This window comes from Lithobates pipiens, unplaced genomic scaffold (assembly GCF_037356315.1).
Source record: "Lithobates pipiens isolate NorthernLeopardFrog02 unplaced genomic scaffold, aLitPip1_a1.2 Scaffold_19, whole genome shotgun sequence".
Lineage (NCBI taxonomy): Eukaryota > Metazoa > Chordata > Amphibia > Anura > Ranidae > Lithobates > Lithobates pipiens.
In genome coordinates, this window is record NW_027507764.1 from 512,353,497 (window position 1) to 512,380,302 (window position 26,806).

The 26,806-nt window shown below is 41.0% G+C and overlaps 1 protein-coding gene across 9 annotated transcripts in view; it reads left to right on the forward strand.

Annotated features, from left to right (window-relative positions):
• Window positions 1-26,806, forward strand: part of RIMS2 (regulating synaptic membrane exocytosis 2) — a 982,185-nt gene that overhangs the window by 688,423 nt on the left and 266,956 nt on the right. For 5 of the 9 annotated variants that reach the window (XM_077493154.1, XM_077493149.1, XM_077493155.1 and 2 more), the window contains 2 exons: window positions 1,548-1,701; window positions 6,541-6,657. In XM_077493154.1, coding sequence (XP_077349280.1) covers window positions 1,548-1,701; window positions 6,541-6,657 — 271 coding nt within the window. Of the gene's footprint in view, window positions 1-1,547; window positions 1,702-6,540; window positions 6,658-18,286; window positions 18,353-19,963; window positions 20,072-25,773; window positions 25,840-26,806 lie in introns of all 9 variants that reach the window. The other 4 variants (XM_077493148.1, XM_077493147.1, XM_077493146.1 and 1 more) reach the window with 3 other exon arrangements.

A 26,806-nucleotide genomic window follows, 5' to 3' on the forward strand; every position in this document is an offset into this window, starting at 1 on the left:
TTGTCTATTTTTTAGCTTAACCCCTTCCCGCCGAGCATATGCAGATATGCGGCCTCGGCTTTCGGGGGTTATACCGGGATGATGCTCACAGCTGCAGGCATCATCTCAGTAGCGTTTTTTAGAGCGGGCGATTGGCTTTCCAAGGATAACAACCGGTGCGGCTAAAAGCCGCTCGATTGTTATCCCGGAAGAGCGGGAGGGGACATCCCCCCTCTCACCGCTCTGACCGGGCCTCCTGTCCCACCAGGAGACCCGATTCACGATCTACCACTTCCGGCGGCTAGAGACAGACTGGCACAAAGCCAGAAATGGTTTCTTTACAGTCTCCTGAATGTAAACAAGGAAGTGATGTCACAACGTCACTTCCTGTTTACTCGGCTGCCAATGTTGCCGGATTTAAAAAAATATACAGTATTCAGAATTGCAGTTTTTAGCGATCTGAATACTTGTGCAAAGGAGGGATTGGAGGTCTTTTAAACCCTGTCACCACCTAATACTTTCACAAGGGATGTGTACATTCCTTGTGACAGCAATAAAAGTGATCACATTTTATTTATTTTTTTAAAACACAATTTAATAATAATTTTCTAGCAAAAAATACAGATTTTTATCTTGTAAATACCAAATGTCAGAAATAGGCTTAGGCATGAAAGGGTTAAAGTGGTTGTAAAGGAATTTCTTTTTTTTTTTTAAATAACAAACATGTCTGTACTTACCTGCTCTTTGCAATAGAATTGCACGGATCGGCCCTGATTCTCCTCTTCTTGGGTCTTCGCGCTCCTGACTCCTCCTCTCTTGCTGGTGCCACCAATAGGAATTTGATTCCCATGGGAGCACTTGTGTGGGCTCGCTCCCGAGACCCGCTGCTGCATCCATTGACATAGACAGCGCGACTTGGCCCCACTCCCTCATTACTGGAGTTGATTTAAAGGAGCGGGAGCCAATGGTTCCCGCTGCTATTGATCTGCCCAGGGAGGAGGGACAAAGCCACAGTGCTGCGTCTCGATTGGGCTCAGGTAAATATAAGGGGGGTGAGGGGGGAGTCTGTGACACAGAAGGGTTTTTACCTTAATGCACAGAATGCATTAAGTAAAAGGCTTTAGCACTACTTTAACTTGCTTTTGATGCTGCAGCACATAGTCTGCTTGGGGTCCCTTTTAAGGTGGATAGCCACCAGCAGGGTCCTTTCACGAAAGGGAAAAGGACTGATGTAATCACAAGGAGGGAGGGGTGGTAGGGGACTGGTGGTCTCAGGGTGCCATCACAGAGCTGGATTAGCTGTCCTCTGCCCCAGAACCAGTAGCGATATGGTACATGGATGTGGGACTTGGGTGAGTAGTGCTGGCTTCACCAGTTAGAGTTGTTAGGGTGGAGAAGACTGTCAGAATAGGTTCAAGGGGGGTGGGAGGTAAGGTTGGTAAAGGCTTCAAAATGCCCATTAAATACCACTTAAATTTACACAAATCTGTTGGACACAAGACAAGTGATGGTTTCTGAAGTTTTTTTATTTGTTTCACATATTCTGATTGTATTCTGTTATTGCTCAGATTACCGGCACAATGGACGTGACATGCAGAGTTCAACATTATCTGTTCCAGAGCAAGTCATGTCATCCAATCACTGTTCCCGGACAGGATCCCTCCATGTAGATAGTATAGGAAGGACGAGATCCTGGTCTCCAAGTGTTCCACCTCCACAAAGGTACAGAATGTTTTATGTCTAATACAGTCCTTTTATTCCAATTTTGATCTCTGGGAATAATTCAAAACTACCTACTCCTACACTGCAAGGGTCAAATTCTTGCTGTTTGTCCAGGGTACCTTTAAATGCAGTTTTACTTGCCTTATTACTCACTTCTGCAGGCTTCCTCCTCTCTGTATGACCAGTCCCCAAAAGCTTTTCTCTTACACACTCCATACATTGGTTGCACACTGACGTCCTTATGCACAATGCAGGACCAGCAGTCCTGCATTGTAAGGGAGGATGCCGAGGGCCCCACCCACAACCTGGAGTGTCACAGGGAAGAGGACAGTGCCAGCCGCTGGGGAAATGAGGGCCAAGGTGGAGAAAACAGCTTTTTAAAGGTATACAAAGCAAAGGAGAGGGTGAGGGGGGTTGAAGACCAATGCAAGGGTAGCTTTACATTTTCCCCAGAGTACAGCTTTAACATTTTTCAATAAAGAAAGGTTTTCCTATGTGTGAGTGGGCAATGATTCTTAGTTCTATGTGTGAGAAATGTCTTTTTGGGTTATTGCTCTTTTACCATTGGCACTTCCATTACAACCTTCTCATCTCATTGCTGCAAGGTAATTCTGCTGCTAGAGTTTTACTGTTCTGTTTTAAATGCAGAAAATAATTTCAATACTACATACTACTTTTCACATAGCTAATTTGCTTATGGAGCGCCTGTAATTTAGAAGTAGACATACTGCTATAAAGGAGGAGGTGGACAACACACTTGGTTCTTTCAGTGATTAAGGTTTTATTGCATTTGCATATGTCATAAGTAGGACCTACCTTTGCGCTCTGTACCTTCATTTTGTATATTACCATGGCAGCACTAGAAGCCTAGGATATGGAAGAAAAAGGTGTGGCATCATAACTATAATTCCATACGTTTTCCCCTCCAGATACCTGTTCTACCTTCACTGCAGAGTTTCAGAACATCACTGTAAATGAAACATACCACGCCTTTCAACCTACAACAGAAAATACAGGCAGATAAGCAGATGTATTGTTGTAGGCTTTATTAAATAGTAACAGTCTACATTGGCTGGGTCTGTTTACTATAATGTGATATGACTTAAAGTGATTGTAGAGTCTCTTTTTTTTTTTCAATAAAAAACATGTTATACTTGCCTCCTCAGTGCAGTTGGTTTTGCACAGAGCAGCCCGGATTCTCCTCTTCTCGGGTGCCTCTTTGCTGCTCCTGGCCCCTCCCTCCTGACGGGTGCCCCCATAGCCCAGCAGCTTACTATGGGGCAGCCAGGCCGAGCTGCAGCTCTGTGTGTCCACTCAGACACTGAGCTGCCCTTCGGCCTGTCCTCTCTCTCTTCCCTGATTGGCTAATTGACTTTAATTGAAAGCGGGAGCCAATGGAGCCACGGCTGTGCCCCTGCCAATCCGAAGAATGGCTGAGAGAATCGTGGACATCACAGGAGAGAGATGGGGCTCATGGTAAATATTAGGGGGTGCTGGGGAGGCTGCTGTACACTGAAGGTTTTTTATCTTAATGTATATAGTGCATTAAGATAAAAAAAACTTCTGTCTTTACACTCCCTTTAAGATAGGGTATAGGAGGTCTTCCACTGACTTCTTGAGTTCTTCTGGATGTGTGCTCACCCCGATTGAAGCTGCTGGTAAACCTTCTTTTAGATCCAGTTGCACTGTCCATCTTACCTGCATAAACATCCCCTTTTTAGGTCTGATATATAGGCATATAACATTTTAGCAGTTTTTATGGCTGCCAGCCTGGCTCCCTACTTTCCTGTCTCCCCTATGGCACTGTTGGCCAATGAGGCCACCCATTATAGTGGTGGGGCAGTACAGCAGTAAAGAAGATCAGAAAGAAAAAAGAAATGGCTGCACATCCAGAACTACCAATTGCCTTTTATTTTGTTCACAAAGATAACACCAAAGACACCAAACTGTGGTCACGTAGACGCGTTTCACGTGCTTAATCGTATGGTAATGATTAAGCACAAGATGTATTTGTGAAACGCGTCTATGTGACCACAGTTTGTTTGTCTTTGGTGTTATCTTTGTGAACAAAATAAAAAGCAATCGGAAGTTCTGAATGTGCAGCCATTTCTTTCTTCTTTCTAAGTTTACCATGGCGGTGGGCTGGGGCTGGCACTCTGCAAGATATTCCAATCAGCTTTATCTTCATACACCTGGAGCAGCGGTTCTTTTTCTAGTACAGAAGATCATCTCGGGCAGAGTTACGCCCACAAAACTGCCCAAATTTACTTAAAAGCACACCTCATAGTTCAGGTTTTCTGGGGCTTTTAAAAGGAGAGCTGAACTTGTATGCAGGCACAAAAGAGTCAACCCTTTAGTAACAGTTATATCACTTAACACGTTAATTGTATATGGGGCAGAAGTAACATCACGATTTCAAAACTCAATAAAACCTTCATAACTGAAAACAAAAATGTCTCCTCTTCTCTTTATTTGCAGCATTGTGTATACTGCAAAACCACAGGTGCACTAAAAGAAATACACACTGCTATTGTGAATGATGTTTTTTATTGTAAATAACATGTCTTTCTCTTGCATGATATGATATTCCTGGCGTATGGGATGAATTGTGAGTATTGGGAGGTCATTACAGATGCTTTATTCTCTCTAATGTACCACTTAGGAAGAAGCCCAATTATTAGTTTTTTTATTTAATATTAAAAGGTAAGACAGGGAAATAGTCAGTTTTGTGGATAGTTTTAATGCCCGTTAATGAGCACACCCTGTAGCCACCTTACAACTATTGTCAGTGGACGCAAATGAGAATATTATTAATAGATTCTGTTTTTTGGGTTGATCATTTTATTGCCTTAGCATATCAAATTTGTCAAAATAGTTTTAACTGCTGTTGTTGCTGTGGTTTAGATTTGTTTTACTTTATAATTTTTTACTTGGAATGGCTCATATTGTAAATTAGCACCAGAACCTGACTTTCCAGGTTGGTTCATAGGTAATATGTAGTCTCAATTCTCCTACTGCAGCAGGGTTACTCTCACTTTTGCTGTGTATGAAAAAATAAAATGGTAGCAGGGAGGTCAAAGTGTATTTTAAGCCCAAATTTATTTTTACTTTTAGAGTGGAAAGGATTAGAACCCCTTTTGGATTCCTACTACTATCCAGGGCTCCATCAGAGAGATTTCCCCTCATTTTTGTTGACAAAGGTTTCACCAGAGAGGAAGTGAGGTTGAATCTCCAAAAGCAACATAAAAAGAAATAAAAGCACTTACTTTTAATGGAACAGGGGAGGATTTTTTGTCAGATCCTAATTGCTGTCCATGTTGTTGCAGGTTTTCCTTCTCTCCCTGTCTGGTAAAGTCCCCAGAACAGTAAGTAAGGGGAAATCTTTCTGACTAAGCCCCAGATAGCCATAACCAGCTGACAGGGGCTCTAATCCTCCCCCACTCTAAAACTAAAACAATGTAACTTTTTGGGCTGAACCTACACTATAAGACCACCTTGTAGTTTCCATGGTAATCTGTAGAGCAACTAGTGGGTGATTCAACCCATCTGTATCCCTGATTACTAAAGTATCAGCTTTACTTTTTGAAAAGGGTTTCTTTTTGGTAAATACATGAATGATATTTGTACGCAACGAGCTTACAAAAAAATTGAATTGGTAGTATAATTCTAATTATCACTTTTGCCAATTTCACTGTTGCCTATTTGCAGTAGAATATTGTGGTCGCTGCTGCATACATTTTTTTTTTGTCAAAGAATAGTTGGTAGGCCTATTTTTAATCCATCATAAAGCCACATGGGACAGTTCTGTTTGTTCAGTGGTTCTTAAGTGGTTGTATGGTTGTTGGTGATACCTGGTAGGCTGGATAAACGTCCTGATTGTATGCTAATATTTTGCATTGTTTGGCCTCCTTTAGACACCTATAGGTAAACTCAGTAACAAAACTGGGGGGAGGAGGTCTTTTGGGAATAATTCTGCATCTTGGATAAATCAAGCCATTGGCTCTGTCATTACCTCCAGTACAGGTCCCTGTTCCAACCATGTGACCTGGGTGTGGACAGTGGAGGTTGCTATATACCACGGGTCTCAAACTGGCGGCCCTCCAGCTGTTGCTAAACTACAAGTCCCATGAGGCACTGCGAGGCTGACAGATACAATCCTGACTCCCACAGGCAGAGGCATGATGGGACTTGTAGTTTTGCAACAGCTGGAGGGCCACCAGTTTGAGACCCCTGCTATATACAAAGGACCGCATCATTTACATGTGCTTAAAAAATACACATCCTTCTGAATCTTTGCTATGCTGTGCTTAAGGTTCCATATTTACAGGCCAGTATTCTCATCCGGTAAACTATTCTGAGCATTTGTTGTGATAATTGGACAGTATAGGGGTTATCACACAAATTAAAAAGTTGTGGTCAGTGTGGCGATACCAGTCTTGGATGTTGCAAACCTAACCATTGTTAATCATTGTTTTAGATGAGACAAATGCCCCTCTGGGGTGGCCCCCTACAGTTTATGTTCTGTTTTTTATGGCCCCTGTACATTGTACATATGTTGCACTTGGACTTATGTTGTTCAGGTACAACAATGAGTATCTTACAGAAGGATAAGGCTGTACCATCATGGCTGATTACCAACATCTTCTTTCCCATCAACCATTGCTAATTTAAACGTTTAACTAATGCTGCTCTTCTGCTGTCTCTAATTGCCCTTTAGGACATAAGTAGCCAGTCTTCTACTAATTGCTTGATACCTTGTGCAATTTTAAGAAGAGTATTATAGAACAAGCTGCATAGCAAATGTTCCTCCGAAACTGACAAAACTTCCCTTTTTTTCAGTAGGAGTATGGAACAGGGACCAAGAGGGACAAGATCTGGCCCTGCACAGTACAATTTCATGGGCAGAGTGGAAAGGCATCGTGTATTAGATAACCACTACTCCCCAAACAGAGAAAGGTAACTAAAGTACATAGCAAATCTATTGAATAGGCAGGAGGTGCTATTTTAGTGAGAGTTAGAAGTTAAGGACAAGGTCCATCAGAATCAGATTTTTCATTTATAGGATGCTGGTTGTGTGAATCATATGCTGGCTTGCCATATCTCTTTGAAAATTAAAGCTCTAAATTGAAAACAAAAAATTATCTTGCTTACCTGTTCTTAAATGTGGTGATTACATTAGTTTTTGTTTTTTTGTCTGGTGATCCTGAGGCTAAGATACTTTCTGTCCTAAGGTGAGAATGTTCACTTACTGTACTGTATCAATGGATGAATGGCGTTGTCACCCTAAGCTGCTCCCCTGATTTGGACTACATGCTCCTCTCTTATATGCATTTCTAAAAGGGTGAGTTTGTAGTTCATAGAGGGTAGCTTGGAAGAAAGATAGCATTGGTTGAATAATGAGTTCAGCTTACAGGAAGTGATTTTAGCAAGACCAGCAGGAATTTTTCTGTACTTGCTGAAAATGCTGTTTTCCTAAAAAAAAAAATAATACTAGTGCAGCCACCACATTTAAGACCTGGTAAGCTGTAATATATAAAATTTTAGTTCTTGGGTTTAGATCTCCTTTGAATGTTGAAATCTCTCTACCAGAATTCCTATCTCTTTTTCCACGTCCTAGATGTATCCTCTCCTTCTAGAAGCAAGTATGTTTGCTAGTTGGGGTGATTTATTGACGTGACTTTGCTGGTAGGAGTTTTGACTTATTGTTGATTGAAAAAAAGTAGGTGAAGGCCTGATGGCCATAGAAATTTACTGTTGTTGGAAGCTACTGGAATAAAAGGGCGATGGCCCATACAGGGATCAAATCTGTGACCTTGGTGTTATTAGCTCCACGCTCTAACCAACGGAGCTCAGTTGCTTAGAGTTTTGATAATACCAAGGTCACAAGTTTGATCCCCGTATGGGCCATTGCCCTTTTATTCCAATAGCTTCCAACAGCGGTAGCCTATTGTTGGGCCATCTAAATCAGAGACGTTTTTAAACATGAGCCAGGGCTCGAGAAGTTAAAACTTTACAATTTTTTTCATGTTTATATGACTTTTCAGTTTATGCTACTTGTTAAAGATACTTTTTTTGGAAGGGTAATCTTTCAGTAGGGACACTTGTTGCAGTGACAGTTAACCAAGAGGGCATTACCCTCACTTTGGAAGGATTTCCTCTCACTTTCTGATGTTTCTTTGTGAAAGAAAGTGAAGGAAAATCTCTTCAATGGGACATAGATGTACAAAATAAAAAAGAAAACATGACAAGGGTTTTAGTGCTGTACCTGTCAACAAAACACATTTTTAGCTTTAAATTTATTGAAACTATTTTTTTTTTTTATAATGATGGAGATGCAGAACTATCAGCCTACTGCAAATGTAGAGTTTTTTTTGTTCTGCTTGTTTTTATGTGACCCAACTCAAGTTTTGCTTCACAGTTTCTGAAACCTGGGAACTTTATTTCTCAAGTTTTGCAAAGAAATTTTTTGAAAAATAGCTTTTCACTTTTTTTTTTTATCCTTGTCAGCATATCTTACTCATCTTTAGAAATAAGCAAAAAGTGGCATGCAAAAGCTGCATAACAAGAATTCAAGATCGCTTGACAAGCTCTCAATGTCTATAAATAGGCCACTGAGAGTGAAATCCTGGTACTCTAGTTCAAAAGGTTATGCATAAGATATAAAACCCCAATCAATCTATTAAAGAGAAATATGAATGGCCAGAATGTTCTTTAGGAAAAAAAAAAATAAGATGCTGCAAATATAAAAGTGATTTTGACAAGTGGCATGGAATCTTGAAAAAAATGAAGAGGGTAGCCTAGAATGACAAAAGCTTGTTGAAGAGTTCAAGGCTATCTTGCTGATCTGAATCTCGGTGGGAGAGGGAGATAGAATGCTTTTTCTGCACCAGCGAGTTTTAGAGCCGGTTCACACAGGGGCGACCTGGGATCCGACTTCAAGTCACGCGGTTGAGAAAATCAATGGAAGTGAATGGAGCCGTCTTAATGTACACTACTGAAGTCACTCCGACTTCAGAAAAGGTTCCTGTACCACTTCAATATGACTTCTAGGCGACTTGTACCAATTGATTTCAATGGAAGTTGCCTCCAAGTCGGATCCCCTGTCTTAACTGAAGTAAATTTCCAGGAAGTAAAAATAGTTTTCTAGGCAAACCCCTCCCTCCCACAGAGCTGATTATTATGTGATTGGCCACTGGCAAAGTCTCCTGTCCTGGAGGCAAATTGAAGTTGCCTTGTAAGTTGTGTCAAGTCGCGCTATGATTCATACTCAAGTCGTGTCCAAGTTGCCTCCCAAAGTTGCGCTGGAAGTCGTGTTGCCCCTGTGTGAACTGCTAATATTGTGATGTCTCTAATCTAAGTAAAATAAAAAAATAAAATAACGCAGAGAGAGATTCCTCTGCCATGACTGTGAAGGGTGGACAGAGCCTGGAGCACTGTTGCTGAGGTCCCATGGCCATATTACTTGAGAGATACGAAAAGAGAATGGTTTATTTCACTGGTATCAGCCTATAATTGAAATATCAGCTTTGGATGGACTTACCCTTTAAGAAAGAGAAAAACTGAAAAATTAGGTCACCTAGTGTAAGCACAGCTTAGTTTAATTGGTGCTGTATATACCTCTGTTGTACCAGAGCTGTTAGTACTGTTCATAAGGATATTACTAAGATTTTTCTATTTTTTTGTCAGGGTACAGTCTTCATGATTTAGCAGCTAGGACTATTCAATTTTGCTTAGAATGGAGCTGTTATGTTCTTAAAATACCTCTATGATGATATTGACAGTGAATTCATGGAGTGTGTTATAGTCTGCAAGCAAAATGTCTACCTATGTTTAATTTGGTAAATGAATCAGGTATTGCCTACAACACCCAGATCACAGCTTCCATATGCAAATTAGAAAATAGAGAATTATAATTGGCTCCTGTGGGCTGCATAGAATTTTTATCTTTTTTTTTTTTTTTTTGAGGTATCCCCCTACAGATGTATGTTTGTTTGAGTTTTTCCTGTAAGATGGCATATTCTTTCTTGCAAGTTCCTGTAGAACAGGTTCATTTTCAATACAGACAGACCAAATATTGGTATACATTAGGTGCAATGTGGGCATTACCAGGGCCATTGCTTTCAAAAGGCAAGGTAATAATATTACCTTTTGTGATACTCTTTACAGCGCTTCACTTAAATGTCTTCAACTCCCCCTTACCTCCTGTATACCTGTACACACTTACCTTCTGTTTGCTCCTCCTCTATAAAGTTCAGCTACCTGAAGGGATGAGATGAAATAACCAGAATATTTAGGTATGGGGACATGTGACTCTCAGTCTTTCTCCCAAGATAGTTGCCTGGGAGTCCAACTACTGTCACATAGGGGCAGGACGAGAGTACCTAGCAGTGTATAAGGTCCAATGATCTTATTCCAATAGCTGCTTCCTGCTGGAACCTACCTAAAACCTACCTCCTCAAACAATTTCTTTAGTGTGTGCGGCAGCTAAAATGCTGGAATAAGATAGTGACCTTTCATTGCTGCCTTAGTGACAACATGACAATGATTAGGAACTGTCTTGGTGTTTAAGATCCATTGCTTTTCAGGCATTTTACATTTGATAAGATTAGCAGTCCATTTATGAAACTTAAAGGAAGGCCCACACTTAGAATGTAGGTTAGTGAACGTGAGATTTTTATCATTTTGATTGCATTAAAGTGGTTATAAAGGCACACTTTTTTTTTACCTTCATGCATTCTATGCATGAAGGTAAAAAAAAACTTCTGTGTGCACCTGCCCACCTAATACATACCTGAGCCCCCTCTTGATTCAGCAAAGTCCATTCGAGCCACGCCTCTCCGGAAACTCGCACTCCTGATTGGCTTTTGGTAGCAAAATCACAGCCAGTGAGCCAATCGGGAAAGGGAGGGGGGCGAGCCGCGGCTTAGTTTGTGAATGGACACACTGAGCTGAGGCTTGGGTGCCCCCCACAGTAATCAGAAGGAGAGGAGCCAGGAGCCCCGGTGAGGGACCCGAGAAACCACTGCACAGAGCAGGTAAGTATAACATGTTTGTTATTTAAATAAAAAAAAAATAAAAAGGAGACTTTAATATCACATTAACATGCAAATCATGTTTACTTCACAGCACTCCACCGCTCTATTGATTTTCTGCTTTGTGCACAAGTCTACAGTTTCAAGTAGGCAGCTGGCACAGGGCTAAGTGTCCTATACTGCCTTAGACTGTTGCTTTTATAATTAAGCATGGCACTTTTCAGTGTGTGTTGCAGAAACGGATTGCAATCTGTACATGCCAACGTGCTGTGCGATGGCATGTCAACTTATAGTACTATCATTTTATTTAAAAAATATTTTGGAGTTTTGATAAACTTTTTAAAAGCCCTGTGCAGAGTTTGACCGATGTAGAAGAAACATATTCAACATTATAATAAATAAATATAAAAAAATAAATAAAAAAAAAATAAAAAAAAAATATATATATATATATATATATATATATATATATATATATTAATATGTACTAATATAATATGTTACTTATACTTATACCTATATTTATTATATTATTTTCCCCAAAGTTTGGGATAGTATGATTAAAGCTACATTTAATTTAGTGATGCAGACATTACTAGAGTATGCTTATTCTGCCTGCTACCAGAACTGCAATGGACTTTCCATTAAGTGTTACTATTAGTGGTACAATTTCTTGTAGGTATGGTAAGGCAGGCCATAGCCATGTAGCCTTGTTGGGGAATACAGTATGTTTGCTTTATCCAACTACCAGTGTCAAGAGGGATCTTGCTAATCTAACCGGCAGACTGTACACCTTGGCTGTGCTAGTTAAAAGTTGGTTTGAGTGGCTGCCATGTTTAGCTGTTAGATTTGGTACACACACAAACACACACTGCGTTTCCTTATCTTCATTGAGTGAATCTGAGCTTCTGGTGATGTGATCCCGAGGATCGCTGCTGATCTCAACTCATTAACGGTTTATGAAATAAAGATGTGGGGAGAACATGTTCTCCGCCAAACATCTCCGCACACTGAGAATCTGTCATTGACTGACACAGAAACGGACAGTTTATGAAGGTGCGATCTCAGCACTTTACTGGCATTCTGTGTCAGAATTCACCCTCCCCGATTCACCAGCTCAGAGATGGTGAATCAGGGAGTGAAGACAGAATCCTGGGGGAACTGAGGGGGAAGAAGGCATATTACTGACTTCATTCTTCCTCGATCAGACCCCCCTAAGACAGGAAAAATGTCGCCCTGTCATATTTATGTGTTTTTATTTTTTATATATATATATATATATATATATATATATATATATATTAGTAGTATCTTGGATTACGAGCATAATCCATTCCAGAAGGATGCTTGTTATCCAAAGCACTCGTATATCAAAGCACGTTTCCTCTAAGCATCAATGCAAACTCAGATAATTGGTTCCACAGTCACTGCTGGTGTATGCAGTACTGTATGTGGTCAGAGGTGCCGGGGCGCCGGTGTATGCAGTACCACATATGGCCAGAGATACAGTGGAGAAACTCTGAGACTCTCTCAGACACTCGGGAACGGAATGACTCCTAGCAGTACTGCAAACCTCAGCGGCTTGAATCCCGCACGTTTTGAGAGACAATGCTCGCAAATCAAGTCAGGATTTTTTTTTAAATAGCTCATATTGTGAAACGCTCGTATACTGCGTTACTTGCAATCCGAGGTTTCACTGTGTCTGTGTGTATATATATATATATATATATATATATATATATATACATCTGTATATGTGTGTGTGTGTGTGTGTGTGTGTGTGTGTGTATATCTATATAATATATAATGTATCACTGCTTAATAAAAGGACACCTCAGGTGTTTCACTTAATTTCTGGTACTGTAATCTCGCTATGTCTCATGAGATTCCAGAACCAGAGGGCCTTTTCCACTGTTCAATGTGTTTGTAGATCACGTCACGTCTCAAAAGGAGAAGCTATCTACACCGCTTCATAAGCAGGCGCTCAGAGGAGAACGATCTCCACTGTGAATGCTGGAGAACTGAGCAGTGGATATTTTCCACTGCTTCATAAAGGACACCAAAATTTCTTTTGCAACAAAGTTTGTGAAAGCATGATCCACAATTTAACCTTTATGGTTCATTACTTATTTTATGAGATATGGATGGATAGACAGTGCATTCATAGTAATAGTTTCACTCTTTTTTAGACACTAATTAAAGTTCCTTAGCTCATTTAAAATTCCCACCGCAGACACTCTTCCGCTCAAAGAAAAAAAGACGCTATAGAAATGTAATTTGTGGCTAAAAGTAATTAAAATGTAAGAAATGCTGGACACCAACAGCGCTGAATTTCAGAAGAGTAAGAACACCGGCTCTAATTTATAATAATGTGAAAAAACTAGTAGCTAAGTTCCAGGTAACATGGAGCAAAGCTTTTGTCATTAAAGTGGAGTTCCAGGCTAAATTGAAACTAGGTCTTAATCAATTGAGCGCACCATTTTTTTGGATATTATTTTTTTTTCTTTGCTGTTTTCTACCTTTTTTTGGGGCCATTAAGAAAGGGCAGCACGACTCGCGCATGCATGGGAGAAAATCGGTTGTGAAGCCAAAATGCTTCACTGCCCGTTTCTCTTGGTTGCGATGCTGGCATCTGCACCGGAGCCGATACATTTTTATTTTTTTATCCCTATTTCCAAATAGTTATCAACATGTCTGTTAAGCATGTTTAATTACATAGCCTGGTAATTGCATCCCATTAATTAGCAATCCAGTGTTTTCATCCTGTTAATTGGCAAACAAAACCTCTTTGTGCAGGACCTTTAAACTCACCCCTCTCTCTTCCTTGTTACACTTGAGAAGGAGCACACATCCCCCGTACGAGCTTCATGCATGCTCTGAAACGCGTTGTGGTTCTCCCCTCACCCCGATGATGTCACATGCCTATTGGCATTGCTATCCTAGCTGATTCCATCAGGCATACCCAGAAGAACACAGGACTTGCCGGCTTCCTTCCTGCTTCTCCGTGGTCACTGTGGCGGGTACTTCTCTTACTTAGGAGACGCTGATGACTGTTCCCTGTGGAACTAGATGAGCATACCTTCCCTTATTTATATGTAAGTGTTTTAAACTACATGTTATTGTACGTTAAACATTGAACTCACAGGCACATTTCTGTGTTTTGTTTTTTTTATCCATGTCTATATGGGTGCTGTTAGTGTACTGAGTCATGTTGGAACAGGAAGGGGTCATCCCCAAACTGTTCCTACAATGTTGGGAGCAAAAAATTTTCCAAAATGTCTTAGTATGCTGATGCCTTAAGAGTTCTCTTTCCTGGAACTAAAGGGCTAAGCCCAACCCCTGAAAAGCAACCCCACAGCATAATCCCCCCTCCACCAAATGATTTCGATCAGGGCACAAAGTAAGGTCCATAATGACATGGATGAACGAGCTTAGGATAGAGGAACTTGACTGGCCTGCACTGATACAACACCTTTGAGATAAATGCGCTTCTGGAAGAATGGTCAAACATTCCCATAGACACACTCCTCAACATTGTGGATGGTCTTCCCAGAACAGTTGAAGTTGTTATAGCTGCAAAGGGTGGGCCAACTCAATATTGAACCCTACAAGCTAAGACTGGGATGACATTAACGTTCATGTGCATGTAAAGGCATGCATCCCAATACTTTTGTGTATTTGTATTCTGAAGGCGCTCCGATCCGGTCACATTATCCCCCCGGTGGCTGGCTTCAGTGAAAGGGAGAGATCGCGGACAATAGCTGCAGTGCCTGGGAGGTGATGTCACCCATAGGCTTACTATGGGGCATCCGTTATTGGCTGTTACACTTCTACACTGAAGCCAGCACTAGGAGCTGGTTACCCTTAGAATAGGTAAGTATGAGCATCTTCCTTCTATAAGGTAGTTAGTATAGAGCTTAGAATGAAGGTGGGAGCAGGTTTTAGCTTAGACGTTTGTGTAGTTTACACAGTCATTTTCTGTATTTTTAATTTTGCAGCTTTCCTTACTGGTGATCCTGCCACAAACACCCATATTCAGGCACATTCTGTTACACGGTGACTACAGTCTGTCCCTGACTATCAGTTTTTTCATGCATTGTTACCCTGTAAGAGAGAAGGAGCAAGGAGGTGGGATTTTATATGAAGCATGTGGTTGCAATTGAGTAGAATGGTGGGTATTAAGAAGTTTAATATTTCATAAACACAGAAATACACACGTCAAATATTTAATATACATAGAAATACACACTTAATCGTGATGTCAATTTCTAAAACGGTTATAAATAGTAATTACATTGTTTTTTGTTTTTTTTGGCATGATAACATTTCAAAATCCACCAAAACTCATGTATATACATACACATATTGCAAAGTAATACCTGCATTGCCTATGGCAGGGGTAGGCAACCTCTGCCCTCCAGTTGTATTGAAACTACAAGTCCCATGAGACCTTGCAAGACCCTGGCAATCACAGTCATGACTCCTAGAGGCAGAAGCATGATGATATTTGTAGTTTCACCACAGCTGGAGTGCCAAGGTTTCCTAACCATTAAGTGCACATATATTTGTAAGTGACATATAGGGGGTGTGTTTGTATTCCTTACTCTCCCATATTGATACAAGATAGATTACCTAAATAACTTATTTCCCATTACAGATACATCCCGTGCTTTCTCCTGAAGAGTGGCTCAAAGCCACAAAACGCGTAGAGCTATCAGATGCTGTGTACCATATGTGCTTATCAGATTTTTGTGCAATATATATATTTACTTTGACATGGATTAGTGAGGCCATAGGCCAGGCAGGTGTTACTTTGCAATATATGTATGTATATACATGAATTTTTGTGGATTTTGAAACTTTATCATGCCAAAAACATTTTTTTTCAACAATGGTATTACTTTTTATAACTGTTTTAGAAATTGACATCACGATTAAGTGTGTATTTCTTTGTATATGAAATATTTAACATGTGTATTTCTAAAATATTAAACTTCTTAATACCCACCATTCTACTCAATCCCAAAACCCCTCGTTCTCCATTTGTAGTAACCATTGTTGCCCTGTGGTATAATCTCTGAATGAAAAACACAAGTGACCATAAAAATGCACATTTCACATGCACTGTCTACTGTTGTCACCCACCACCAGGAAACTCACCCTTAAATGACATGCATCAGTTTGCATGTAGACAGGAAATGACTGAAAGATATCAGCATATGATACCCTGATGGGTTTACTTCCTCTTTGATTCCCTGCAAAGGTAAAGGATAATGGACTACTATGCATCGTACAGTAGTCCATTATGTGTCACTTACCTGACACAGGAGCCAGCGAAGTCACCGCTGTTTCCTGTAGTCCGGAGCATCCATCTTCTTGGTGGGTCTCGCTGCTCCAGCGCTGTAGTTCGTCGGAGCCACGATCTCCTCACTCCCGCGCATGTGCATGGGAGCCGCCACTCGCGGCATATCGCCGTTAACTGCGGCGCGCTCAGTGCGCCTGCGCGCCGCTGTCTAGGCCGCATGCGCCGTAGACAGCGGTGCCTGTCTTTCGGCAAATATCTCCTAAACCGTGTAGGTTTAGGAGATATTTCTTGGACCTACAGGTAAGCCTTAATCTAGGCTTATCTGTAGGTCAAAGTGGTTTGTAAGGGTTTACAACCACTTTAAATGAGGGATGAAAACAAGGATATAAAAGGAGCCCCCCAAACTTGAGGATGCCTAACGTGCTAATATTGACTTAAAGCAGGTTGGTTTGGCCCTGTTCATTGACACCGTCTATCACAAAGATAGAGAAGAGAAGGGATGAAGACATGCACTGCACAAATATTTGTACTAAAACACACAGGTTTTTAAACAAAGAATGGCAAATGGCCCCTTAGGGCTCCTCACACCCCTATGCGCAATACACAACCGTGTATGATGAGGTATACTGTATGTGTGTTACATTCTAAATAGCACCCAAACTTCTAAACAGAAGAAATGCATTTCTGCAACGCACAGAAATGCATGCTCTGAGTATTAGCAATTCTTATGTATGAAGGAACTCTCAGCCCTTGTTCACACGGTCGGAGATTCCGACGGAATGTGTCCTATCGGACCGTTTTGTTGGATATTCCGACTGTGTGTGGTCTCCATCGGACTGTTTCGGTCGGAATATCCGACGGACCAACTTTTCCAACTTGCCGGTAAAATTTTCCGACAAAATGCTCCGATCGGACATACTCCGATCATGTGTAGCCTACTCCGACGGACAAAGTGCCACGCATGCTCAGATCAAATTCCTAGACCAAAGCTATTGGCTACTAGCCTGAACGTAGTCCCGTCGTAACAAAATAATGTCATTACGTTATGTACAATCGGATTTTCCGACAACTTAGTCCGACCGTGTGTATGCAACATCACTTCCGGACCTCTTCCGGAATTAATCCGTCGGAATTACTCCGAAGGATTTGGTTGTCGGAATCTCCGACCGTGTGTACAAGGGCTCAGTGTTCCATTATATTTTTTTTGGGGGGCGGGGGGTTGTATATTTCATGGTTGACTTAAAGTGAATGTGTGCTTTTTTGATAAAATCTAAATCAACAAGATCCCTTTAGGGACCACAAAAACGCTCTCCAGTTCGGTTATGGACATGTTTCTTCATGCACATTTTTAATGCGTATTTGTTGTGTTTTTGGTTAGTTTCTGGATGTTTTTTTTCAGTTTTTTTTTCTTCTGTACTGGGGTCAGGTGCATTCTTGTGTATTTTTTACAGTACAGTCCAGTGCAGGAAAAATGCAGCATGTTTTACTTTTTTTTTTTCTGGACCTGGAACACCCTGGAACTTACAGCACTGGTGTGAACGTTGCCATTGGAAACCATATAACCTACTGTCTATACATTTTTTAAGCAGAAAAAAAGCACTGGACTGCATGTGGTGTTGCCCTTAATGCCCCCCTCCCCAGCAGCACATCCAAACCTTTCCTTTGTTTCACCACTTCTGCCAGCAACAGAAGAAACCACCCTGGACAAGCTACAAATCACTCAAGTCATAGCTTACACAGGGCTATAGACTCTACCCAATGACAATGCTAATGCTTGGGGATTGGCTCAGCACTGTCACATGCACCTCCATACCTGTGGGTACCGGGTATTTTCTTCACTCCCGGCAACTGAATGGAGTGAAAGGAAGGTGAGTATGGGATGCTAGGGATGGAGGTATGAAGCAAATGTGTTGCTTTGCTCCTGCATGGTCCTGAAGTTCTCATTTCATTTAAAAACCTCAGATTATCATAGGTATGTATGAGAATCCATCTTTTTTGTCCTTTGCCTTTGGTTTAGGATTTCAAAAGAATCATATATTGTGTTTCATGAAAAGCGTGCTTGTTTCCATAACTACATTTAGGCCATAATTCTGCAGTGCGAGATTAGTTTTGAATTGAAATAAAATTGCACCCTTCAGTCTATTCCCCAAGGACCCGCATTGTTTATATGATGTATGTTGCTCTCGGTAACCTGCATTTCCCAGCCAATTCAACATCTCACTGTTCTTGTTTTCTGTCATGGCTGCAGTCATTATCTCACACTACCTCGCACCAGGTTCAGTCAATCATTTGACCAGCATCTAAGAGAACCAAGGTATATCTTTGTATTCTTTTAATGGTGTGTGGTGCTTCTGCACATGCTGTGTGTCTGAATCATTTGCTGTGGAAGCAATTTAGCGTGCTTTTTTTCCTGTTGGTGATCCTGTACATTAAAATTCCATATACTGTTGTTTTTGCCTTTAATAAAAAGGCCAATTATTGGGGTCGCCAGCTGTTCCAAAACAGTTTGGAACTCTAACTCTGTCATCCAGCAGAAAAATTCTCAATGAAATTTGCTGTGGTCTGCTGTCTATGGAAATGCAAGTCCACTTATCTAGCCGCCACCACTAAATTGAAGCAGAGATCATTTAAAAAAAAATCCAAACAAAATAAAAATGTAAAACTAACTGTATACCCTAATTTTCAGCACCTTTGCCTAGCTGATGGTGATGTCATTGGGAAAGCTGAGGATCCTAAATCTTGCAAAAAAATACCCCAGCACCATGCAAGAGTATGTCTTTGGGACGCTTGGTTTTCCAAGAGGCAATGAGAAGACCCAGTGACGCCATTATTACCTAGGCAAGCCTGTTGGAGGCCAGGGTGTATGGTGCATATTTTTTTTTTTTTGCTTTAAGCTTTCATTTTTTGTTTGTGGTGCAAGTTGGGGGTAGCTTAATAAGTGTGCCTTGTATTTTCAAGCAAGTTCCTTTTTAAAGCCCTGTACAGGACAAAACCTTTTTTTTATTTTGCATAGAGAAAAGAAGAGTTTTGGTTATACTTCCACTATCTCTTCGCTTAAATACCTTGATCCTGATATAGAGTAATGCTCAAATCAGGTTGGGATTAGCAATACATGATCTACCTATCATATTCGAGTGGAGTGACCTAATAAATCAAACGATTTACTATTACATTTTTATGCTAATACATAGGCATTCACACTTGCCTCAAAGAGGTTAATTTCAACTTTTGCAAAGGAAGTCTGCACTCCATGCCCTGTGCGTTTGTGCCTTTAGCCTCTTCATTACAGCAGCCTGCTTCCACATACATAACATGCTCGGAAGTATTTTTTTCTATGGGTAAACCTCAGGAGGGGGAGGTAAAAGGACAGATTTTTGCAGACTTCATAATAGCAGGTGTGATTGCCATGGCCTTTATGTTCCTGGACCATGTGAAAATTATTCAAGTAAGTATAACCCTTTAAATAGCACATTAGTAAGTATTTTTAAGGTCAACTCAATCTAGAGCTGATATTTTAGTTTTTGGCGGGTGATAGTGAGTTCCGTTACCCGTTGGTGTCTTAAATCCCAAGGTGACTCCACTTGTGAAATACCCCGTGGTAGTTTAAGTATCTGCCCCTTCAAAGAGCCTACCGGTAATATGTCACTCTTGTCTACCAGGATTCCTCAGTTTACCCTACATTATATGGAATCCATAGATAAGAGTGACCCTCCATATATGATTGCATTGGCTGGAGAAGTTGATCACAGCTTGAAATCCTAACGGAGACCCTGCATAGTGGCAAGAAGCCAAGCTAGGAATTGCCCCAGAAATATCAGTTTTGGGTAGAGTTGGCCAGTAAACATTGCTTTTGCAGTGGTTTCAAATGTTGAAATATTTGATTGCATGGATAATGAGCTTTTTGTCTCTGCCCGTTTCTTGGCAGCACGGAACACCCCCTTTACCCTATCTTTTGTGAAGATGCTATCCGATTACTGCGCTCCCGTAAGATGTGCCGTACTTATTCTGAGGGTGCTTACAATGATCATGAGAGGTATACATGGTGTGGAACATGCTACAATACCTCCATGCTGTGTGCCCTTTATATATATATATATATATGTATATGGCCATGTAGGCCTATATATAACAAAGTGTGCACACAGTAGATTAGATGCTTCTGCATGGAGTGTTTGCTCTTTGATTTTGTTTGGCAAGTACCTCTTTTTTTAGTTTGCTTGTACACAGAGCCCAGCAAAGCATGCAGGCTTTCTTTACTGACGGGTGTTCTTACTCAAAATAGGTGGTAGGGGCCTGCTCTAAGGGTCTTGATGTCACTGACAGTGCAGCTAAATAAAATAGTAGACCCAGGACCAGCATACATACATACCAGCATGTACATTAAATCATGCACATTTTTCGAAAAGAAAAGACATCAGACATCATTTAGAGGTTGTTTGGACATTGGAAACTTTTTACATATATAGCGGGAATGTAAATTTAAACAATTTTGGTTTGATTATATATATAATGATTTTTACCTTATTTGGAAAAAAAAACTTTCCAAATCTCTCTAGAAGCCTTATTAGATTTCAAGCCCTCTCAAAGCATTATTAAATCTCAAAAAAGAAAAAGACATCAGTACCCTACAAGAGACTACACAAGTTACCAGTGGCACCCCATAAATAATGCTAGTGGGTACATAAGGTCTGTATATACAATGTTTCAGGGTACAACCACTTTCACCAGGGATGACCCTAAAGGCTGCCCAGCCCTGGGATCAGTAGGAGGCCATCTCTCCTGGAGGTTAACCTTGTATGTATACACATACTGAGGACAAAGGTGGACATTGTCTTCCGCAGTACACAGTGAACTAGCTTAGTACAATGCAGGCTGGTTCCCCCGATAAGAAGTTAATTGCTGCTTATGATACTTGTCAAGTCTATTAAAGTTGAACTCCATGCAAACAGCTACATACACAGATGAAATACAGTTATGCATTTTATTTTACTTGTCAAATGAATTGTGTCAAATGATTCCATTTATGGCTCATTTACACTTGCTTCAAAATGTGCCATTGGACACGCTTTTTTAAAGCACTCTGAATGCCAATTGAAGCACCTGTCACTAAATAAAATGATTACCTTACAGTCCTGTTCACTCATTGTGTTTGCAATGCTTAAAAAATTATGCGCCATGTCTATTTCTTGGTGCTTCAAAGCATCTCCAAAGCCTTCATAGAAGTCTATATATTTCGCTTACAACACCAGAAGCTTTTGAGAGGCTTTTATTCAGCATTAGCTTTGCTTTGCTTTGGAGGTATTGCAGGTATGAGATATCCCAGGATACACTGGGAAACCAAGAAGCGAACTGGAAAGATGTCATCAGCAGTCACTTTCGGTTCATGTGTCTATTATCTGGAAGTGTCTGGTGCAGACGTCACATCTGGTGTGCAGCGAGGAGCATTGGGAGGGTGAGTGGGGTCCAGACTGGAGTGCAGCAACTAGCAGATGGCACATGTGGTGTGCAATGTGGGAACGATATAGTGGAAGATGAGCAGGGACCGGAGAGAGAGGACTGAGGGACAGAGGGTCAGCAGAGATGGGGTGCCAGAGCAGGAGAAACTAGCAGATGTCACACATGGTGAGCAGCATGGGAGCAATATAGTGGGAGGTGTGCGGGGACCGAAGAGAGAGGAGGATCAGCAAACCAGAGGAACAGCAAAGCTGGAGGTTACTACTGAGTTGGGAATCAGCAAAGCTGGGGGTTACTATTGAGTGGGAAATCAGCAGAGCTGGGGGTTACTACTGAGTGGGGGATCATCACAGCTCGGGGTTACTACTGATTTGGGGATCTGCTAAACGAAGGTACTAATACTCTGGGGATCTGCTGAACAGGGGTACTAATAATCTGGGGATCTGCTAAGCGGGGGTACTACTGAGCCAGGGTTATACTGAGCCCCTTTAAAAAAAATAGAAAATCAACACATCCAGGGCATTTGCCAAGCTTCATTAAAGCTTCAAAAGAGCATCACAGAAGCATAAAAAACACATTAAAAAAGCATGTTGAAGCAGTAAACGCTTTAATGTGTGTTAAAGTTGAAGCAAATATAAATGAGCCCTAAGAGATTTATACAACCCAGCCAGAATGTACAGCCAGGTCTTTGACCTGATTTTTCTCTTTCAGTTAAGCAATGAAGCTAGCTTACATCCCCGCCCCCAACCTGTGACTGCGCAGTGAAGGAACAGCAGCAGTTCACTCCTCTGTTTACATTACATTCCTCCTGTTATCATGTTCCTTTTTAGCACATGTACAAGCAGCACACCTCATTGGCTCTAGTGCTGCCTCTTCTACTTAAGTTCTAGCCATATTTAAGAATACATTTTACTATTTGGTACTAAAAACATATCAAAATTAACGTGGAGGTCCGCCCACTGCTGCAAAAATTAAAAGCCAGCAGCTGCACATACTGCAGCAGCTGACTTTTAATAATCGGACACTTACCTGTCCTGGAGTCCAGCGATGTAGGCACCGCAGCTGATGTTTCAATCAGCTGTCAGGTGCTGCCACCTCCGTTGCGAGTAAGAGAACCCAGCAGTGTAGCCTCACGGCTTCACGCCAGGAACTGCTCCTCTCTTCTACTGGCCCGGCAGCCGAGGGAGGAGGAGGGAGCCAGATCGGTGACGCAGATATCTGTGGCTGAGGCTCCCGGAAGTGGGGTATCCTGTCCCCTCTCCCCCCCCTGAAAGGTGCCAAATGTGTCACCGGAGGGGGGAATGAGAACAATGAGTGGAAGTTCCACTTTTGGGTGGAACTCTGCTTTAAATGGTGTTTTTATATTTTCTCAGAGTTCAACATTAACTTAATGCTGTCTCATGACAATCTAAGCCCTTGTACACACAGTCGGAGATTCCGACAACCAAATCCGTCGGATTTTGTCCATCGGATTTTGTCCGAAACTGTTGCATACACACGATTGGACAAAGTTGTCGGAAAATCTTTCAGAACGTGATGACGTAATTTCGTTACGATGGGACTACGTTCAGGCTAGTAGCCAATAGCTTTGATGTAGGAATTTGATCTGAGCATGCGTGGCACTTTGTCCGTTCGGAATTCTCTACACATGATCTGAGTATGTCCGATCGGAGCAGTTGGTCGGAAAATATTTCCAGCAAGTTGGAAAATTTGGTCCAACGGAAACAGTCCGCTGCATACCACACACAGTCGGAATATCCGACAAACCGCTCCGATCGGACACATTCCGACGGAATCTCCGACCGTGTGTACAAGGGCTTAGGATAGGACTACACAGGCAATTACATTTCTTTGATACCGAGAGATGTAAATGCTTGTTGGATGATCTTATTACCAACACATTGATTTCAGTGTACTGCACAAGGGGCGACTACAAATGAGTGTTCTCACTCTCAGCTCTCAGTAGCAAAGAGATTTAATATGTAACTAAAAGCAAAACTTTTTTCATTTTGGATAGAGTAAGGGGGGGTTAAACCCCTGTCAGATTTTTTTTTTGCCATCTGTGTCCCACTCAGGAGATTTCCCTTCTCTTCCTGTCTCATAGCCAAATCCCTCCAAAGTGAAGGAATCCTGGGGTGTCACCAGAAATAGCGTCATCATTGGAAGATTTCTCCTCTATTAGTGTTCTGATGGCAAAATTTGGGATTTTTCTTTACTTTCTCTTTCAATGATAATGGTAAACAGGACAAATAGAGAGGGTGACTCTCCCTGATGGGGTCACAGACAACAATACAGACTTACAGGAGTTCGGATCTCTCTAAAACGAAAATACAAGTTTTGTCTTTAGTTACACTTTAATCACACATAAAGCCCCAGAACTACACAGGTGTTCTAGAAAAGTAAAAACTCCAATCAGACTGCAGGAAGAGAAATGTTTAAAGTGACCCTATGGTTGTGACAGCCAAAAGAAACAAATATTTACAGTATATAGTATAATGGTCAACCCCAACTTTCCGCATGCATAGTCAAATTTGCACCTCTGAATCTCAGGCTGCTCTAGTATGCATATATCCACTACTAGTGAACAGAAGCAGGATACTAGTAGTGTATATTTGTATACTAGTTGCATATTAGTTTTCCTGGTTGAGAGCCTGGTTCTGTCCACTGCCATTGCTGTGTCTTGGTATTGGTAAGTGAGGCTACTCATAGCAGAGGGTCAATATTGAGGAGGCATAAGAAAGAGGAGGTGAGTAGGCTGTTGACTAGGAAAGCTGGCCGATATTTGCATTGTAGAGCAAACCGATGTTCAAGCAACTTGAAGGTGATACTGTCAATGAGGCAGAAGGTGAGAGTAAATACAAAATTATGAACTACAGGTCCAGAGGAGATCATTTCCAATGTGCCGGTTTGTTGTCCTCAATTTGGAGAGATTTCCACTCACTTTCTTTTGTTTATCTTGACAAGAAGTGAAGAAAAATCTCTCTGATGGGGAAATAGACAGTTTAAGAAACCCGACATATATAATTCTTCCTCAGTCTATCCAAACCTAGTTAAGCTCTTAGCTAAAGAAGACACTATGCACCACTTTAAAAGGTCTTTAAGCCAAATGTAAAAAATTGAAACCTGCCACAAACCTTGGCAGTTCCAGCTGAGCATAAGAAAAAATAACCATAAAAATGCTTATCAAAATGTTTAATAGATCAAGAGATGCAGACAGCAAAAATTAAGTGCGACTTTTCCTGTCAAATGTGGCCCATCTCTACCCAAGGCTTTATTTTAAAATGATCAACTAGGCCACCCATTACATTAAAGCACCAATGAAGGCGCTTAGGAGCTGGGCTCAACCGTTCCATTGGCTATATTACCTTTGGATCTACTGATGATTCAGCAAGTTATTTCATATTTTTCATCTTATGCTTAGTTAAAATTGCCTAGATTTGTACCAGGTTTACTTTCAAATTCAAGGAATATTATTTAAACATTTAAGGTATTATTTAAATGTGGGTAGTATAGAGGTGATCGATAGTGCAAGGGGCTGTTTGAACAGTCTGTTCCACTTATATTGGATCATCTAGATCAGTGGTCATCAACCCTGTCCCCAGGGCCCACTAACAGGCCAGGTTTTATATATTACCTTGGGGAGATGGAGTCTAGAATACTGCAATCACTGAGCAGCAAATTATATCACCTGTGATGTATTTCAGATATCTTGCAAACCTGGCCTGTTAGTGGGCCCTGAGGACAGGGTTGATGACCACTGATCTAGATTGTAGTATTACACAAGTGATTGTACAGCAGATTGTAACATGTGGTGGCAGTTTACCACAGAAAAATGGACTGCAAGCTGTAAATTATTGTGGTATCGGCCCACGGGTGGATAACTGTATAGACAGAGTTAAGAACCTTAACAAATATCTGCAAAAGCTAAATATCTAAGCTTATTATCCTTCATTTACTGCTTTTAGCAAAGCTGGCCATAGATGGAGAGATTTTCTTTTGTTGCAGGAAAGAAAATCTCTTGATTCCCTTATCAACACAGTAAGTGTTGATGTTGGGATTCCCTCCTGTGGAGCTGTTGTATTCTCTGGGAGGGGGGAGCTGTCACGAACTAAATCTAAAATGTTAAAAGTTTTCTTTTTAGATACCCTTTTAAAACCAAGTATAAGAACTTTCATGGTAGGTTCCCCTTGTTTATGTATAGTACCACAAAGCAAGTTTTTTAATCACACATTAAAAATGTGAACAGTTTTACATCCATTGTACTGTTTGTCATGTGTTTAGGAGGACTGGACAGGAGAAACGAGTGCCTAATGTAAATTGTGATGAATCTTCCCCATCTCCTGAAAGGTATAATTATTAGCATCCTATGTAGTATATGAGTAGATAGTTGTATTGTGTTACAGAATATTGGAGGTTGTACAGCCTTGGAAGGATTTAATTTGATTAAATTGTTACCTAACGATGACACCTATTTTATTGTGGGTGTCGAGAAGGATCAGGTCTATAAAATGCATTGATCAGTGCATTATAGTATATGGAGCCATACAATTTCATGGTGTCCTCTAGATGCCATTCCAGGAATCTGTCCCTTTCCATTCCAATTGCCTGTAAATGACCACTAAATCATATGATTTACTTAAAGTGTAGGCAGTACTAAAAGGGAACATGAGGAAAAAATCTTTGTGATAGAAGTCTGATTGAAACTCAAATATAGTTACAGTTGGTAAGGTTGAATAAAGATAACAGTCCATCCAGTTCAACCTGTGTAGGTGTGTGTGTGTGTGTGTGTGTGTGTGTGTGTGTGTGTGTGTGTATAAAAAAATAATAATAATAATTTTACACATTCCCATATATTGTTTTCGCTAAGATGTCCATCCAAGAGTCTTTTAAAACTATCCATACTTGCTGCCACCCTGTGTCCTCCTCTGTGCCCCCCTTCGTACCCCCACAGTGCTGCCAGCTTCCCTCCTCTCCTCTCTCGTTGGCTGCTACGGGGAACTGTGAGGATGGAGAGCAAAGAAAGGCATCCGGTAAATTACCTTTTTTGAATGAGCAGTCAGTGATCACTGACTCTGCAGAGAAAGGGACTGGGAATCTCTGTCCCTAGTCCCTTTTTTCTGTCTCAAAGGGGAGATGTCAGAGGTCTGTCTTGACCCCTGATATCCCACCAAAACCCCCCAACATGGGTAATAAAAAAAATAATTGCAATAAATATAAAAAAAAAAATACAAAAATAAAATTGTACAGATACTGACACTGCCCAACCCCCCCCCCCCCCAAAAAAAAAGCATTGTGAAGAAAAAAAATGAATTGT